General features: G+C 44.6%; 1 protein-coding gene across 3 annotated transcripts in view; it reads right to left on the bottom strand.

The window, feature by feature from the left end:
* fam189a2 (family with sequence similarity 189 member A2) overlaps nucleotides 1–14,066 on the bottom strand; it is a 69,793-nt gene extending 55,727 nt beyond the window's left edge. For all 3 annotated transcript variants that reach the window (XM_052019486.1, XM_052019488.1, XM_052019487.1), the window contains exon 1: nucleotides 13,621–14,066. In XM_052019486.1, the coding sequence (XP_051875446.1) occupies nucleotides 13,621–13,914 (294 nt within the window). In that variant the 5' untranslated portion in view covers nucleotides 13,915–14,066. The remainder of the gene's footprint in view (nucleotides 1–13,620) is intronic.
* Between the last annotated feature and the right edge of the window lie 1,895 nt (nucleotides 14,067–15,961).

The raw sequence follows: 15,961 nt of genomic DNA, 5'->3' as shown, positions 1-15,961 counted from the left end.
TAGAGGAAGATAGCCAGTATAAAAAGGTGAGGGGAAGGCGTGGGGATAGAGCTGGCAAGCGACAGATGGATTTTCAAAATTGTATGTTTTTGTTATTTCATTTTGAGTGCCTATTTATTAATTATAATATTAGAGAGTTTAGGATGTTTGACTAATGGTTGAGGATCATCCTATCCGTTACTGTAATAGAGACTATTTGCTGTTCCATTCAGAAGGTGGGGCTTCAGGAAGATTGACTGATTAGGCAGCCAATGATGGAAGCCTGAAAGATGTAACTGATTGGAGGATGGAGGTCATGTGACCAAACCTCCAGGACCAGGTCATCTGTGGAGCTGGAGAACATCTGGGATTAACAGAATATTGCCAGGAAAAAGAAAGGTGTGAATATTTATAGCACTTTGCAGAATATCTTGAGGGTTTTACAGCCAATGAGCTATTTCTGAACGGTAGTCCCTGTTGTAATGGCAAAGGCCAATTTGTCCACAGCAAGCTCCCACAAACAGCTTTGTGATAATGGCTGGATAATTAGCCCTCAGTTATGCTGAATACTGGATAAAGTTTGGCCTGGACACCTGAGAACTCCTCTTTGAAATAGTGGCCATGGGATCTTTAAGATGGCAGATGAGTTTGCAGTCTAATGTTCATCTGAATGCTGCAATCTTCTGCAATGCAGCACTCTCTTGGAGGGTAACACATCCTTTGCCGGAGAGAATCAACTATTGCAACAAGTGCCACCTCCAGGCAAAGGTTAATTAACTATGTTCTGAGATGCACTTGAGGACAACGAGTGCTGTGGTTCAACATGAGTTCAACTTCAATACTTGGTACTGATCAGTGGAACCAATGTATGGAAAAGCTCAAGGAATTTGCCTACGGACAGAATGGCAGAGATGCCTCATTAAAATTAACATTGTACTTTTTACTTTATCTTAAAGGTACTTTTAGTAATATGTAATGAGACAGAGTTTGAACAATACAAAAATGAGCTTGAGTGGTTAACTGTCGGGGTTCAGTCACAGGAATGTCATCTGTAGAATGTAACGTTTTTGAGTTGGATACCTTAGGCTGTCATGTTACATCCATGTGGATGTGGATCTGGGGGGTTGATGAGAAAGTGGGGAGATCAAAAAATGGGATTGAAGTAAGATGCAGACCCGGTGGGTGAAAGGGCTTGTTTCCGTGCTGTATCTCTATGGCCTGCCTAAAGGAGACAGCTGCATGTATGTAGTGCTGGGACGATGGCCAGGGAGTGGCTGCTGGTGTTGGTTCATTTATCCTTCCAATGAATTTGGAGGGTTATATTCCAGTGCGATGAGGTGCCTATTGTTGGTAGTCCAGGTTTCAGAAGTATATAGGATCAAGGTACAGTGACTAACTTTGTTTTGCATGCTATCCATACAGATCATTTCATTACAACAGTGCATTGAGGTAAGACATGGGAAAACAATAACAGAATGCAGAATAAAGTGTTACAGTTACAGAGCAAATGCAGTGCAGGTAGACAGGCAATAAGGTGCAAGGCCATAACAAGGTAGATTCTGAGGTCAAGAGTCCATCTTATCATACCAGGGCACTGTTCAATAGTCTTATAACTGTGAGATAGAATCTGTCCTTGAGCCTGGTGGTATGTGCTTTCAGGCTTTTGTATTTTCAGCCCGATGGAAGGGGGGAGGAGAGAGGATGTCCTGGGTGGGTGGGGTCTTTGATTATTTTGGCTGCTTTACCGAGGCAGCGAGAAGCGTAGACAGAGTGTAGACAGAATACTATAATTCTGATTAGCTGCACACACCTGGTTTTGAAATGAGACCCAAATTTTGAGTCTTTTAATTGGGCTTTGCCTGTTTATAAAAAAGCTACAGCCAATTTCTCTCTTTCCAGGTACAGGTATATCCCTTGCACAAAAACTTGTATTTTACTCTGTATTCCTAAGTACCTTGACAACAGAACACTAACTGTCCTCGATAATCAACATCTGTGCTGAGAAAAATGTACTTTAATTTGTAAACTGCATTGCTCAATTGCATTTGCCCTCCTGTTGTGTATAACCATCACATCTGGCCACTCTGCCATTTACACAAAGCGGAAGTGGTAGTAAGAACATGAGGAGAAATAGACTGAATGGTCTCTCAAGTATCCTTCATCATTCAATATGATCACACCCAATCAGATCTTTGACCTCACCTACATTTTCCCGTCTGATCCCCACAACTCCCAATTCCCCAGTAGTCCAAAAGTCTAACTCTACCTTGAATACTCTTCAAACTCTGGGGCAGAGAATTCAGAAGATTCACAATCCTTGGAAGTAATTCCTTCTCACTTCAGCTTGATGGGCTTCCCCTTACTCAGAGACTTCCCCACCAGAGTGCATATCCTTCCAACATCGACCTCACATTAGTTAATGAGAGTTCAGAGAAAGACTGAGCATTTCATTATGAAACAACCCTCTCATCCCAGGAGTCAATCTAGTGAAACTTCTTTGTACTGCCTCCAAGGAAAGTAAATCCATGCTTAAATGAGACAAAAACTATATACACTGCCCTTGCAGTTTGCAATAGCCAAAACTGTGCCTTGGCCAACACTTGCATTACTTCAGCTTGTGATAATAAACTTCTTGAGTTCCACCTCTTGATGAATTTACCCAGGGAGCATCAGTTTTTACTGTTATAGTTTTCCTAGTGAATTGTGTTAAGTGCCATTTTTAAGACCCAGATACAGAGTCTCCCACAATCTATATGGTCGAGCCATCCAAGGGTTGTTCAGAGCATATCACCTCATCCAAGTCCATGTTCTGACTTGCATCCAACTAGGTTAGTATTGTGCACGTAATCCTAAAAACTTTATATCTGATTATAGATTCTCTATTTTGTTTGAAAGAGAATGGCTAGTTTAGAGCAGGGAAACTTAGCTTATTTTGTACCAAGATTCAGAGAAATTTCCTCAAGTGAGGATTGAGGATCTCTGGAATTCTCAACCCCAGTAGGCTGTTGTTGGGTATATTCATGCTACACACCAAAACAGTCTGTTTCTTGAGCAATGGGAGAAGCAACAGATATGAGGGTTGGGCAGGAATGCAGAGTTAATGTGGAAGATCTTATAGTAGTAATGCAAGCTCAGTCCTATGGCCAACTCTTTCCCTTAAAGTCATACAGCACAGAAACAGGCCCTTTGGCCCAACTAGTCCATGCCGACCAAGATTCCCATCTAAGCTAGTCCCATTTGCTTGTGTTTGGCCCATTTCCTTCTAAATCTTTCCTATCCATGTACCTGTCAGGTACATTTTAAATATTGTTAATGTACCTGCCTGAACCACTTCCTCTGGCAGCTCATTCCATATACTGAACACCCTCTGCATAGAAAAAGTTGCCCCACCGGTTCCTATTAAATCTTTCCCCTCTCACTTTAAACCTATGCCCTCTACTTCTTGATTCCCCAACCCTGGGAAAAAGACAGTATGCATTCACCTCATCTCTGCCCCTCATGATTTTTACACACCCCTAAATAATCACCCCTCATTCTCCTACACTCTAATGAAAAAAGTCTTAACCTGCTCATCCTCTCTCCATGAGTCAGTCCCTCAAGTCCCAGCAACATCCTCATAAATTTCCACTGCACTCTTTCTAGCTCTTGTTTCTCATATAAAAAGTAAGATGGATTGCAGCAACTTCTATTTTTGTGAAGATTCAAATAGTATTCAGTGAATATGAGTTGTTTAAATTCTGACCTTCGGTTTGGGAAGTCACCAGAATCAGTCCAGTGAAGTAAAAATGAAGCCACTTCTCAGCTGAAGGAATCGACAGCAGAGAGAGGTGGACCATTGACTGTGTTACACAAGGCTCTGTGAAATGCACCCAATAATGTTCCGTGTACAACACTGGCAGTGCAGTACAAGGAGTTGGAAGCATCCCAAAAGTACAAACAGAAAATTGGATGATTGAGAGAAGGCCAGGAGCTAGGTTCAAAGAATATCCTTAGGTTGTGGACATTGACAAATAATGTTCTGATGGTCAGATGGAATTGGTGGAGGTTGGCAGGGTGGGTGAGGAAGAATGTTTCTTCAGACTTCAGCTTGTCCTGCTACATGGAGGACATGGTAGCATGATGGTTAACCACTGCTCTGCTAACCCAAAGGTCTGGATTGATGATCTGGGGACATTGAAATCCCACCAGCACATAAATTCTAATTAAATAAAGCAGGATTTTAAAAAGAAATTCAGCATTAATGACTGTCAGAAATCCATATTAACATCCTTGAGGAGAAAAATCTGACCTCAGGGTCTGTTTTCAAGTTCATAGCAAAGTTTTCAAGCAAGTGCTGGTTTTATCCATATCCTATGGATGACTAATCAAGAAAAGGATCATTGTTCTGGATTTGGGAGAAAAACATATCTGGCTTCGGGATATAGTGGGTATGATCCACAGGGATACCTTCACCAACCTTGCACATGGGGTTGGAGGAGACTTCTGTTGATAAAAAGATCACATCCTACATGCAATTTTTCAATCCTCCACTCCAAGACAAGGGTCTTCAATGGGAATGGAGAACTCCACAAACTGCCTCTTTCTGAAGAAGGGCCAGCACTCCAGGAACGGACTGCTTGGCATCAGTCAAGCACCATGTTCTCGATGCAGCAAAACCAAAGGATTTGGAGCCCTTTGTACTCCTGGCAGCTACAGCACTAGCCCCAAGATTTAAGGCAGTCTCATGCTACTTAGTTACATTTTGGTAATTGGTTTATTATTGTCACATGTACTGAGATTGTCTGCTTTTGTCTGCATGCCTTCCAGACAGATTGCTCCAAACATTTAAGTACATCGAGGTAGTACAAAAATGAAAACAATAACAGAATGCAGAACATAGTGCAGTGTAGGTAGACAAATAAGGTGTAAGGGCCATGAGGTAGATTGAGAGATCAAGAGTTTGTCTTTATCGTACAAGAGGTCCATTCAAGAGTCTTATAACAGTGGAATAGAAGCTGTCTTGAGCCTAGTGGTATGTGTTCACAAGCTTTTGTATCTTTTGTCTGATGGAAGGGGGCCAAAAGGGAGAATGACCAGAGGGGGAGGGGTCTTTGATTATTCTTCCCGAGGCAGCGGTAAGTGTAGGCAAAGTCAATGGAGGGGAGGTTGGTTTTCATGATAGACTGGGCTGTGCTCACAACTCTCTGCAATTGAGCTATTAACCAGTCCAATAGTGCAGCAGCCCAATATAAACTGTTCTCAGAATTTAACAAATTTTTTTCTTCAAGGATACTTTCACATTGGATCCAGAGCTTTCAAGTGGTCATCATCTCCGTAGTTCCGGTTGCATTAACTTTGATTGGTACTTGTAACTTCTATTTTGCATTGCTAATTCCATTCCTTGACCTCCCCGTCAATCCTATCCCCATGTTTCCTCTACGTTGCTGTTACAGTATTGCATCATGCAATGGGAATTATAGCAACAACTGGCAGTTACACGGCACCTTAAAAATGTAACGAAAAATCCCAAAGCACTTCAAACACTGAGGTACTTGAGAAAATATCTGAAAGAGGGTCCTAGATGTAATCCCCCCTAAAAATAGAAGAATGGGTAAGGGGCAACAGACATCCCCAACACACTCCTCAACACCCCCCCTTGCCCCCAGACCTCCCCCAGGGCCCAAGTAGCTCTGGGCTTCCCCAATTTCCATCGCTCCACTGTTGGAGGCAATACCTTCTGTCTCAATGCCCTGAGCTCTGGAACCCCACCCCTTCCCAACCCTTTCCTTTAAGGTGCTTTTCCCAGAACCCACTTCTTTGACCAAGCTTTTGATCACTTGTCCTTATGTGGTTACATGTCAAATTTTTGTTTATAATATTGTTCCTGTGGAACATCTTGGGAGGTTTTGTTACATGAAGGGCAATGTTGAAATGCAACCCATAAAGAGAGAAGAACACCAAAATAAGAATCGATTTCTCTAACTTCTGGTAACCCCACCCCTTTTTTTCTTCCCCCTCCCCCCCCAATAAGTCTTTCCTTATTCCTGTGGCTCCCTTCCCCCACCTCGATGACCTGCCCATCTCTTCTCCTCCCCTCCACCATCCTTTATTCCATGGTCCACTGCCCTCTCCTACCAGATTCCTCCTTCTTCAGCCCTTTGCCTCTTCTATCACCTCTCAGCTTATTACATCTTCCCCCCCCCACCCACCTACCTTCCCCCCTCACCTGAACTCACCTGTCCTCTGCCTGTGTGTGCTCCTCCCCCTCCCCCCACTTTCTTATTCTGGCTTCTGCCCTCTTCCTTTCCAGTCCTGATGAAGGGTCTCGGCCTGAAACGTCAACTGTTTATTTCCTTCCAATGGATGCTGCCTGACCTGCTGAGTTCCTCCAGCACTTTTTGTCTATTGCTCCAGATTCCAGCATCTGCAGAATTTCTTGTGTCTCTGTGTAATTTGGTGTAATTTGTTTGAAAGCAGTAATAGGAAGACATAGTCGTTGCTTCCAGCTCATGACAATGCTTCCTGATGTTCAATAAAATGGAGCTGTCAGCAAACTTTGGTCTTGTACAGGATTTATTGGTGAAACAGAGCAAGACACGATTGTTTATTGCTTTCCAGATTGTTGGCGCAGTGGTCAATTGGACATTCTGTACACAGTTCGAATCCAGCAGGCTTCCCACACCTTAAATGGAATTACCAGCTCCATTGCCCAAAGCATTTTTCAGAAACTTGCACACTACCCTCGGAGACAACTTGACTGAAAGAAGATACACCATATGATCCAAGTAATCACTACATGGCACTCCCACAATCTCTGAAAATGCCTGGGTAGACACACTAACACAACATGCCAACCAGAATCCTTCACTGTAACAAAGCCAGCTCTCTCTCCAGTGTAGACATGCTGTGAGTCTCCCCACTCCCTGAACAACCAACCTTTTCACCACCTTCCCCCCCCCAACCCTTTACCCCAGTAGCTTTCTGTGGCGTGTATTGGCAACGTCCCATAACCTGACTTGCAATATATTTCAAGCTTTCAATCTTCTCATATTTTCCGCTTGTTGTTTCAAGTAAAAGGCAAAACAATTGTAAAAGTTAATGGACCAATAACTTACAATGTCACTTCCACACAGCCCTCATTCCTGACCAAACCATTTATACTTTGGCTTCAAAAGGACGAACTTAATTTGGAGGGAAAGTTGCAATACAAATAAGACAACAGTACATGTACAGATGCAAGGGACTCCACCTCAGGATGTGGACCAACACCTTGCCTTCAAGCTAAGGATAGAGAGCTCTAAACCTCAGAGCAAGTCAGGAACTGTTTAGACAGCAGAACTAAAACTTTCAACCAAATGTGTAATATGGACTTAACGAACCCATCTTAAGCAAACATGCACATGGATTTCCTTCGGCATAATTGTGATTCAAGAGCTGTATTCGATTGGAGGCTTACAAGCCAAAAATTAATTAACTTGGAACAGTAACAGGCCATTCAGCCCACATGGTCTATACTGGTTTTATGCTGCACTCAAGTCTCCTCCCTTTTCATCCCATCTGCATGCCCTTCTAATCATACTTCTTTTTACATGACTCAGGGTCAAATTTTGTCTACTAATGTTGGCATGAGCACTTTGGAATATCTTATATGAGGCTTTTGACTCAAGAGGATTTGTCGAGGAGGCTGAGCAGCGGTAAGGCAAGATAAGGCAAGATCTTTTACTTTCCTCCGCAGTCTTGGTGGTTTAGAGATGGCAGTCAGGGTAGCTGCATGCTCCTCTTGCAGAATGTGGGAGATCGGGGAAAATTCCAGTGGCCCTGGTAACTATATCTGTGTTCAACTGCAGTTCCTGACTGACCACGTCAAGTGGCTGGGGCTGTAGTTGGACTCACTAAGGAGCATCTGTGATGCTGAGAGCATCTTTATCAGGGACTTTAGTGAGGTGGTTATGCGAAAGGCTCAGGCAGCAGGTAGGTGGGTGACCACCAGGAAAGGTAGAGGGGGTATTCAGGGAGTACAGCATTCCCCCTTGACCGTTCCCTTCAGTAACAAGTACATTGTTTTGGAAACAGTTGGGGAGATGGTCTTTCAGAGGAGAGCAGCTGCCAGGTTTGTGGCACAACTGGCTCTGATGCACAGCAGGGGAGGGTGGTGTCAAAGGAGAGTTACAGTGATAGGAAACCCGACAGTAATGGGAATAGACACGATACTCTGTGTCCGCGAACAAGACTCCAGGATGGTGTGATTCCTCCTGGGTGCCAGGGTCAAATACGTCTCTGAGCGGTTGCAGAACATTCTCAAGGGTGTGGGTGAGCCGTCAGAGGTCATTGTACAAGTTGGTACCATAGGTAGAAAAAGGGATGAGGTCCTGTAGAGTGAATATAGGGAGTTAGGCAGAAGTTAAAAAGTGGATCTTGATGGTAGAAATCTCTGGATGGCTGAGGAGCTGATGCAGGAGGGAGGATTCAGTTTGTTGGACCACTGGGATCTCTTCTGGGGCAGAGGTGACCTGTACAAGAAGGATGGGTTGGACCTGAACAGGAGGGGGACCAATATCCTGGCAGGGAGATTTGCTGGATCTACTCGGGAGCGTTTAAACTAGTCTGGCAGGGGAGTGGGACCCAAAGTAGTGGTGTGGCAGATGAGAAAGTTGAAGCACATAATGGAAGTTAAAGTCTGCAAGTCTAGTAGGTAGTACAGGCAGGGCCAGGACAGGGAGCGAGGAAGGTTTGATAGGCTAAACTGCATTTACTTTAATGCAAGGAGCCTGACAGGTAAGGCAAATGATCTCAGGGCATGGATAGGTACATGGGATTGTGACATTACAGCTATTACAGAAACATGGTTGAGGGATGGGCGGGACTGGCAGCTCAATATCCCAGGATACAGATACTACTGATGTGATAGAGGTGAGAGGAGAGGGAGTTGCGATTTTGATTAGGGTTAACATCATGGCAATACTTGGAAAGGATATTCCTGAGGCTACCTCCATTGAGGCCATATGGGTAGAATGCAGAAATAAGAAAGGGGTGATCACTTTGATAGGATTGTACTATAGGCCCCCCAATAACCAGCTGGAATTAAAGGAACAAATATGTAGGGAGATCTCAGATAGATGTATGAATAATAGGATTGTAATAGTGGGTGATTTTAACTTTCCTAATATTGACAGGGACTGTCATAGTCCTGAGGGATTAGTTGGGGCAGAATTTGTTCAGGGAAGTTTTCTCAAGCAGTACGTGGATTGCCCTACTAGAGAGCAGGCAACACTCAACCTCCTCTTAGGAAATGAGGCTAGGAAAGCGGCTCTTGTGTCAGTCTGGGAGCACTTTGGGACCAGTGATCATAATTCTAAAACTTAAAATAGTTTGGAAAAAAGAGAGGTCCACAAGTTAAGGTCATAAATTGGGGCATTAGACAGGAACTTGCAAAAGTTGATAGGCAGAGGCTGTTAGCAGGTAAGGGGATGTCTGGCAAGTGGGAGGCTTTTAAAAGTGAGATAGGGAGAGTTCAAGGCCAATGTGTTCCCGTTAGAGTGAAGGGCAGGGTTGGCAGGATTAGGGAACCCCAGCTGATGAGGGATATTGAGAATCTGGTCAGGAAAACAGACGGATATATCAGGTATGGGCAGTTGGATCAAGCGAATCCCTTGAAGCGTATAAGGGATGTAGGTATACACTTAAAAAGGACATCAGGAAGGTTCAGGAGGGCAAAAAGAGGATATTAGTTATCCTTGGCAGGTAAGATAAAAGGAGAATCCTAAGAAGTTCTAAAAGTAGATTAAGACCAAAAGGGTAACTAAGGAGAAAAATAGATCCCTTTAAGGATCACTATGGTCGTCTATGTGAGGAGCCATGGGAGATGGGTAAGGTCTTAAATGAATATTTCTGGTCTGTATTTACAATACAGGTGATCATGGAAGTTAGAGAATTCAAGGAAGAGAACAGTGATGACAGTAAAACATATTTACGTTATGAAAGATGAAGTGGTATTTATTTATTATTGTCACTTGTACCGAGGTACAGTGAAAATCTTGTCTTACAAACCGATCGTACAGGTCAATTCATTACACAGTGCAGTTACATTGAGTCAGTACAGAGTGCATTGATGTAGTACAGGTAAAAACAATAACAGTACAGAGTAAAGTGTCACAGCTACAGAGAAAGTGTAGTGCAATAAGGTGCAAGGTCACAACAAGGTAGATCGTGAGGTCATAGCCCATCTCATTGTATAAGGGAACCGTTCAATAGTCTTATCACAGTGGGGTAGAAGCTGTCCTTAAGTCTGGTGGTACGTGCTCTCAGGCTCCTGTATCTTCTACCCGATGGACGAGGAGAGAAGAGAGAATGTCCCGGGTGGGTGGGGTCTTTGATTATGCTGGCTGCTTCACCAAGACAACGAGAGGTAAAGACAGAGTCCAAGGAGGGGAGGCTGGTGTCCGTGATGCGCTGGGCTGTGTCCACAACTCTCTGCAGCTTCTTGCGGTCTTGGGTAGAGCAGTTGCCATACCAAGTCGTGATACATCCAGATAGGATGCTTTCTATGGTGCATCGGTAAAAGTTGGTGAGAGTCAAAGAGGACAAACCAAATTTCTTTAGCCTCCTGTGGAAGCAGAGGCGCTGGTGAGCTTTCTTGGCCGTGGCATCTACACGATTTGACCAGGAATCATGAGGGGCATAGTTAAATGCTGGCGGTCTTGAGGCGCAAAAAGGTGGATAAATCCCCAGGGTTTGACTTAGTCTATCCTAGGACATTGTGGGAATCAAAGGAAGAAATTGCAGGGGTCCTGGCGGAGAGTGTTATATCTTAGTTAGCCACAGGTGAGTACTGGAAGGCTGGAAGGTGGCTAATGTTTTGCCTTTATTTAAGGAGGGCAGCAAGGACAAGCCAGGGAACTACAGGTTGGTGAGCCTGACAGTGATGGGAAAGTTACAAGAGGGGATTCTGAGACATCGGATGCATCTGCAATTGGAAAGTCAGCATGGCCGTGCACATGGGAAATCGTGTCTTATGAATTTGAGTTTTTTTTTTGAGAGTGACCAAGAGGTTTGATGAGGGCAGGTCTACGTGGACTTCAGCAAGGCCTTTGACAAGGTCCCACATGGTAGGCTGGCCACATAAAATCCAGTGAGAGCTAGCCAATTGGATACAAAATTGGCTTGGTGGAAGGAGTCAAAGAGTGGTAGTGGAGGGTCGAGGGTCGTTTTTCAGAGGCCTGTGACCAGTGGTGTGCCACAGGGATTCGTGCTGTTGTTTGTCAAATATATTAACAATTTGGATGAAAATGTAGGTGGCATGATTTGTAAGTTTGTGGATGACACCGAAATTAGTGGTGTAGTACACAGTGAAAAGGTTGTCTAAGATTACATCAGGATCAAGATCAACTGGAAAAGTGGGCAAAAGAATGGTGATGAAATTTAACTCAGACAAGTGTGAGGTGATGCATTTTGGGAAGTTAACCCAGGGCAGGACATGAACAATGAATGACAGGGCCCTGGAGAGTGTTGTAGAACAGAGCGATCTAGGGATACAAATACATAGTTTCCTGAAACTGGTAACACTGCTAGACAGGGTTGTGAAGAAGGTGTATGGCATGCTTGTCTTCATCGGTCAGGGCATTGAGAACAAGAGCTAGGACATCGTTACAGCTCTACAAAATGTAGGTGAGACCGCACTCAGAGTATTGTGAGCAGTTCTGGTTGCCCCACCATAGGAAAGATGTGATTAAGCTGGAGACGGTGAAGAAAAAATTCACAAAGATGTTGCTGGGATTGGAGGGCTTGAGTTTAACAGGATAGGCTGGGACCATTTTCCCTGGAGCACAGGAGGCTGAGGGGTGACCTTATAGAGGTTTATAAAATCATGAGGGGCATAGATAAGGAGAATGGTCACAGTCTTTTTCCCAGGGTCAGGGAGTCTAAAATTAGAGGGCGTAGGTTTAAGGTGAGAGGGGAAAGATTTAAAGGGGACCTGAGGGGCAAGTTTTTCCACACAGAGGGTGATGGGCATATGGAATGAGCTGCCAGAGGAAACAGTAGACGCAGGAATAATTACAACATTCAACAGACAGCAGTGAAGTGGCAGAAGGGAAGCCATGCTTCCTGAAAAAGGAAATTTTAGATGTCCTGGAATGGAAGGCCTCATCTTGAGAGCAGATGCGGCACAGACAGAGAAACTGGGAGAAAGGGATGGCATTGTTTGTTACTTTCGTTTAAAAGACATTTGGACAGGGACATGGATAGGAAAGGTTTAAAGGGATATGAGCCAAATGTAGCCAAACACAGCTCAGGTAGACACCTTAGTCGGCATGGACAAGTTGGGCCTGTTTCCCTGCTGTATAATTTTATGATAAAGTGACTATACAAATGCCAGCTCTTGTTGTTAGTGCACTTTTTTTTTACAAAATATACAACAAATTTGCAACAAAGCTGATGGGATGGTCGTGGTGGTGTGACCTCCTCCCTAATCTGTTTTAAACGACTTCCACATAAAATAATCAAGAATCAGAGGTGCCTGGAGGTTTTAGTGCAGTGTCCACAAGGTGAGCTGGCATGGCATTGGTGCAGTGGAGCCGCAGGTGTTTTGGTCTTTGAACCATCAGGCCTCAGTCTGAAACTCTACATGTCCTGTGCAAAAACTGCACGTCCTGGTAGGCACCTACCACTTTCTGTGTAAAAAAAACACTTGCCCCACGCATCTCCTTTAAACTTTTTCCCCTCTCACCTTAAATGCATGTCCTCTGGTATTTGACCTTTCTATCCTGGGAAAAAGATTCTGATTTTCTACCCCATTTGTGCCTCTCGTAATCTTGTAAACTTCTACCAGGTCTCCCCTCAGCCTCTGATGCTCCATAGAAAACAACCCAAGTTTGTCCAATCTCTCCTTATAGCTCATACCCTCTAATCCAGGCAGCATCCTGGTAAACCTCTTCTGTACCCTCTCCAGAGCCCCCACGTCCTTCCTGTAACCTTCACTCACATCTTTGTTAATGCTTTACAATTCCAATTCACTGCTGTGCAGTCTGCCTCTTCCACCCTGATTAAACTTGAGATTCAAAACTTTGCTATGTCCTAACTCACACCAAGTCCCACTCACCTCCTAGACCTACATTGACTCATCGTTCAACAACACTATGATCTGAAAATTGTTATTTTTTTCTTAAATCCTTCTAATGTTCCCAACTAGGCAACCAATCCCTCCAACATCCCTAGACTCTTCCTGTTGGAACCTCAACCTTCCCCTCATTTTCCATTGCAGTGACTCCAACTGCCTTGGCCTTAAATTATGGAATTCCTCCTTGCATCTTCCTCTTCCCCTTTAAGATGCTGTCTAAACTCTACCACTTTAACCAAGTCACATCTACCATTGCTCCCAATCTGGCTCACAAATTTCCTCTCTTGAAACGCCTTGGAGCGTGTTACTACATTAAAAGAGATATGGTTGCACTTTATTCAACTTTCAAAAGTGAAAGGGCTGGATATTTTATAAAGGACAAGTGGGTTAGAACAAAGTAATTACTAAGAATTCATGGCCCTTCTTAAATAGAGAAGTTAAACGAAACAGTTAAAAGTACCGAGTATAATCCAGAAATTGGACACAGCGTAAAACTTGATGCATCAATTAAACTTTTACACTAGTTATTTAAAAGTTTGCCAACTCACCGAAGAGCCGGCCCAGAACGGGCAAGAGTTCCTCACGTTGGGGGATTCGGTGAGGGACAGAGCCCCGAAGCTGAGGGAGACGACGGAGAAGCCCAGGGCGATCTGCAGCAGTCCCAGGGCGAAGAGGGAGCGGCCGTAGAGCGGGCTGGATACTGCCTGGCGCCCGGAGTTGCTCCCAGGGTTCTGGGGCAGCGTTCCCGGAGCCCAGCGACCTCGGCAGCGCACTGGGGGCTCTCCGCCGGCTGCACCAGCAACCACGGGGCAAGAACTGGGCAAGACCACCGGCAGTGACATCCAGCAGCAGAGAACAGGCAGCAAGGGAGAGAGGTCCCGAGTCTCAGTGCAGTCACAAACACAACACCAGCACGTCGCTGGATCTAACAGTTCACTTAGAACGCCTTGTTGGAAACTCACCGCCCTCTCTCTCCACCCCTACACGTTTTCAGGAGGCGGGGGAGGAGGAGGAGGAGGAGGAGGAGGAGGAGGAGGAAGGGGGTGGGGGCAAAACCTTTCCTAACACTTTCTCTTCCACTCGTCCCTGAAGCGACTCACTGGAGGAGTTTTAAAATAACTGCAGGCGAGATAGGGATTGCGTTGCCAGATCTGACAGGGGCACTCTTGTGTTCCGGAGGGAGACCCAACAAGCCCGCAAAGGCACTGGGTGGTGAGAGGGAAACCCCTTCAACACAAAACGTTTGTTACGGGTGGCAGAGATGTTAGACCGGCAATACTACAGTGTTTTCCACACCTAAATTGGCTCTTTCCAAACTCTGAGGGTACCTGATGGTTACATTAAGTAATACCACAACTTCCACATGGATGGGAAAGGTTTAGAGGGATATGGGCCAATGGGCATCTTGGTCAGCATGGACGATTTGGACCGAAGGGCCTGTTTCCATGCGGTATAACTCTGACGCTATTACTCAGATTTAACAAAATGTTTAAATCATCAGCTCGTTGCTGGTTGTGGGATCTTGCTGTGTTCAGAATGGCTGCCACGTTTCCTACATTACGACCCTGACTACCAACAGGTAGCACTCCACTGGCTGCAACGTTCCCTAGGATATCCTGAAAGGGAATAAGAACGGCGCTACAGAAATGTAACAGATGCAACATCTCCTGAACCTGTCCATTTCCCTCCGCAGTTGTTGCTTGACCCGCTGAATTCTTCCAGCAGCTTAGTTTTTTCTTTGTTCCAGATCCCAGCATCTGCAGTCCCTCGTGTCTACAGAAATGTAAGATTCACTTTACTCCAAATCCATGATTCAGTGGGAAAATTCACTGCACAGTTAGTTCTGAGGCGTTCTGAAAGGCCTTTCAGAATCTTTAAACCTTCTGCTGGTGTTATGGCAAAAGCTGCGGGCAGGAGCAAACCTGATGCACCTGGAAAATGTCATGCACATACTTACACGAAATATCCTTTCATTCTGTTTCAGAAATGGAGCTCGAGCAAGATAATCCAGCCCCAGCCCCAGCCCCATTCCTTGGTGAGGGAAAAGTGTTGGATAGAAGATCGTACAATTTGCATTCATTTGGCACCTCTAACGCAGTCAAATGTTTCAGGGCTCGTCTCTGGAAGATTTGTCACATAATCGAGATCTTCTTTCCAATATCTCCTTATAATGAGCACCCTAATCCAGAGAAAAAGGCCAGAGAGACTTGTAAGCGAGGGAATTCTTGAGCTCAGGACCTAGGCAACTGGAGGATGGAAATCAGTGATGCACAAGAGGCCAGACTCGGAAGATCATGGAGAGTTACAGGGCTGGAGAAGTTTGCTCGCTTTCAAAATATCATTTACTTCCACCTGATTGGACAGATGAGATCTTGGTTTAATAGCTCATCTGAAACCTGGGGAAAGTAAATGAAGAATGAGCATGGTCCACCAAATGATTCCAGCTGGGTGTAATCTGGTGCATTTACCAGACATTTGTTCTTGTAATCCAGAAGACAGAAGGTGGATATTCAGCCATTCTGCCAGTGTCACATCGTTGAATGAACTCCCCAATTAGACCCACTTCTCCTTCAAGTTTTTCCCTTTTGAAATATTTATCCAATTCCCTTTTGCTGGTACCGGTTGAACCTACTTCCAGCACAGTCCATGTCACAAATTATCACGTAAAAACATACTTCCTCATCTCCCTCTCAGGTTCTTTTGCAAATCACTTTCAATGTGTTCTCTGGTTTCAGACCTTGATGCTACTGGAAGTGATATCATTATTACTTATTTAGTGAAACCCAGCTGCGATTTGAAGACCTCTTGTAATATGCTCTTCACCTTCTCACCTCTAAGAATATCCCTATGTTCTTTAGTGTCTCCACATACCTGAACTCCCACATCCCT

The sequence above is a fragment of the Pristis pectinata genome, chromosome 7, assembly GCF_009764475.1.
Source record: "Pristis pectinata isolate sPriPec2 chromosome 7, sPriPec2.1.pri, whole genome shotgun sequence".
NCBI classification, from domain to species: domain Eukaryota; kingdom Metazoa; phylum Chordata; class Chondrichthyes; order Rhinopristiformes; family Pristidae; genus Pristis; species Pristis pectinata.
Note: the sequence above shows the minus strand (reverse complement) of the source record. Positions and strands in the feature narration are given on the sequence as shown.